The 732-nt window shown below is 67.3% G+C and overlaps 1 protein-coding gene across 1 annotated transcript in view; it reads left to right on the forward strand.

Moving 5' to 3' along the window:
* Positions 1–732, forward strand: part of AEBP1 (AE binding protein 1) — a gene marked incomplete at its 5' end in the record, with an annotated part of 6,457 nt that overhangs the window by 4,301 nt on the left and 1,424 nt on the right. Inside the window, 3 exons of the mRNA XM_031065086.1 lie at positions 7–48; positions 338–517; positions 595–732. The exon at positions 595–732 is cut by the window's right edge and continues 300 nt beyond it. Coding sequence (XP_030920946.1) covers positions 7–48; positions 338–517; positions 595–732 — 360 coding nt within the window. The remainder of the gene's footprint in view (positions 1–6; positions 49–337; positions 518–594) is intronic.

The raw sequence follows: 732 nt of genomic DNA on the forward strand, positions 1-732 counted from the left end.
CTGGTCCCCCCCCTCAACCCCGACGGCTACGAGCTGGCCCACGAGGCGGTGAGGGGGCCACGGGGCAGTGGCATGGGGCAGGGGAGCAGCAGGGGAGGATTTGGGGTGCTGGGGTGGGCTGTGGGGCAGTGGGATGGGATGGGATGGGATGGGATGGCAAAGCAGTAGGATGCAGCTACCTCCTCACAGCTCACCAGGGCCCTGGGCTGGCTGCAGGGCTCCAAGCTGGGCACCTGAGATGTGTCAGGGAAGGGGATGGGACCTGGAGCAGTGGGATGGCATGTGGGTGGTGGGATGCAGCCCCCCTGGACTCACCAGTGTCCTGGGCTGCCTGCAGGGCTCCGAACTGGGCAACTGGGCACTGGGCCATTGGACAGAGGAAGGCTTTGACCTCTTTGAGAACTTCCCCGACCTGGCCTCAGCACTGTGGGCAGCCGAGGAGAGGCGGCTGGTGCCCCACCAGTTCCCCAACCACCACATCCCCATCCCGGAGCACTACCTGTCCGAGGATGCGGCGGTGAGTGCGGCACAGGGCACAGGGCCGGGGACAGAGTGGCAGGGGGTGACACTTCATGCCCTGTGCCCGCCTCACAGGTGGCAGTGGAGACAAGGGCTGTGATGGCGTGGATGGACAAGAACCCGTTCGTGCTGGGAGCCAACCTGCAGGGCGGGGAGAAGCTGGTGTCCTTCCCCTTCGACACGGCCCGGCCCAGCCCCCCGACGCCGGCGGGC

The sequence above is a fragment of the Geospiza fortis genome, unplaced genomic scaffold (genome assembly GCF_000277835.1).
Source record: "Geospiza fortis unplaced genomic scaffold, GeoFor_1.0 scaffold658, whole genome shotgun sequence".
In the NCBI taxonomy this organism is placed as follows: Eukaryota; Metazoa; Chordata; class Aves; order Passeriformes; family Thraupidae; genus Geospiza; species Geospiza fortis.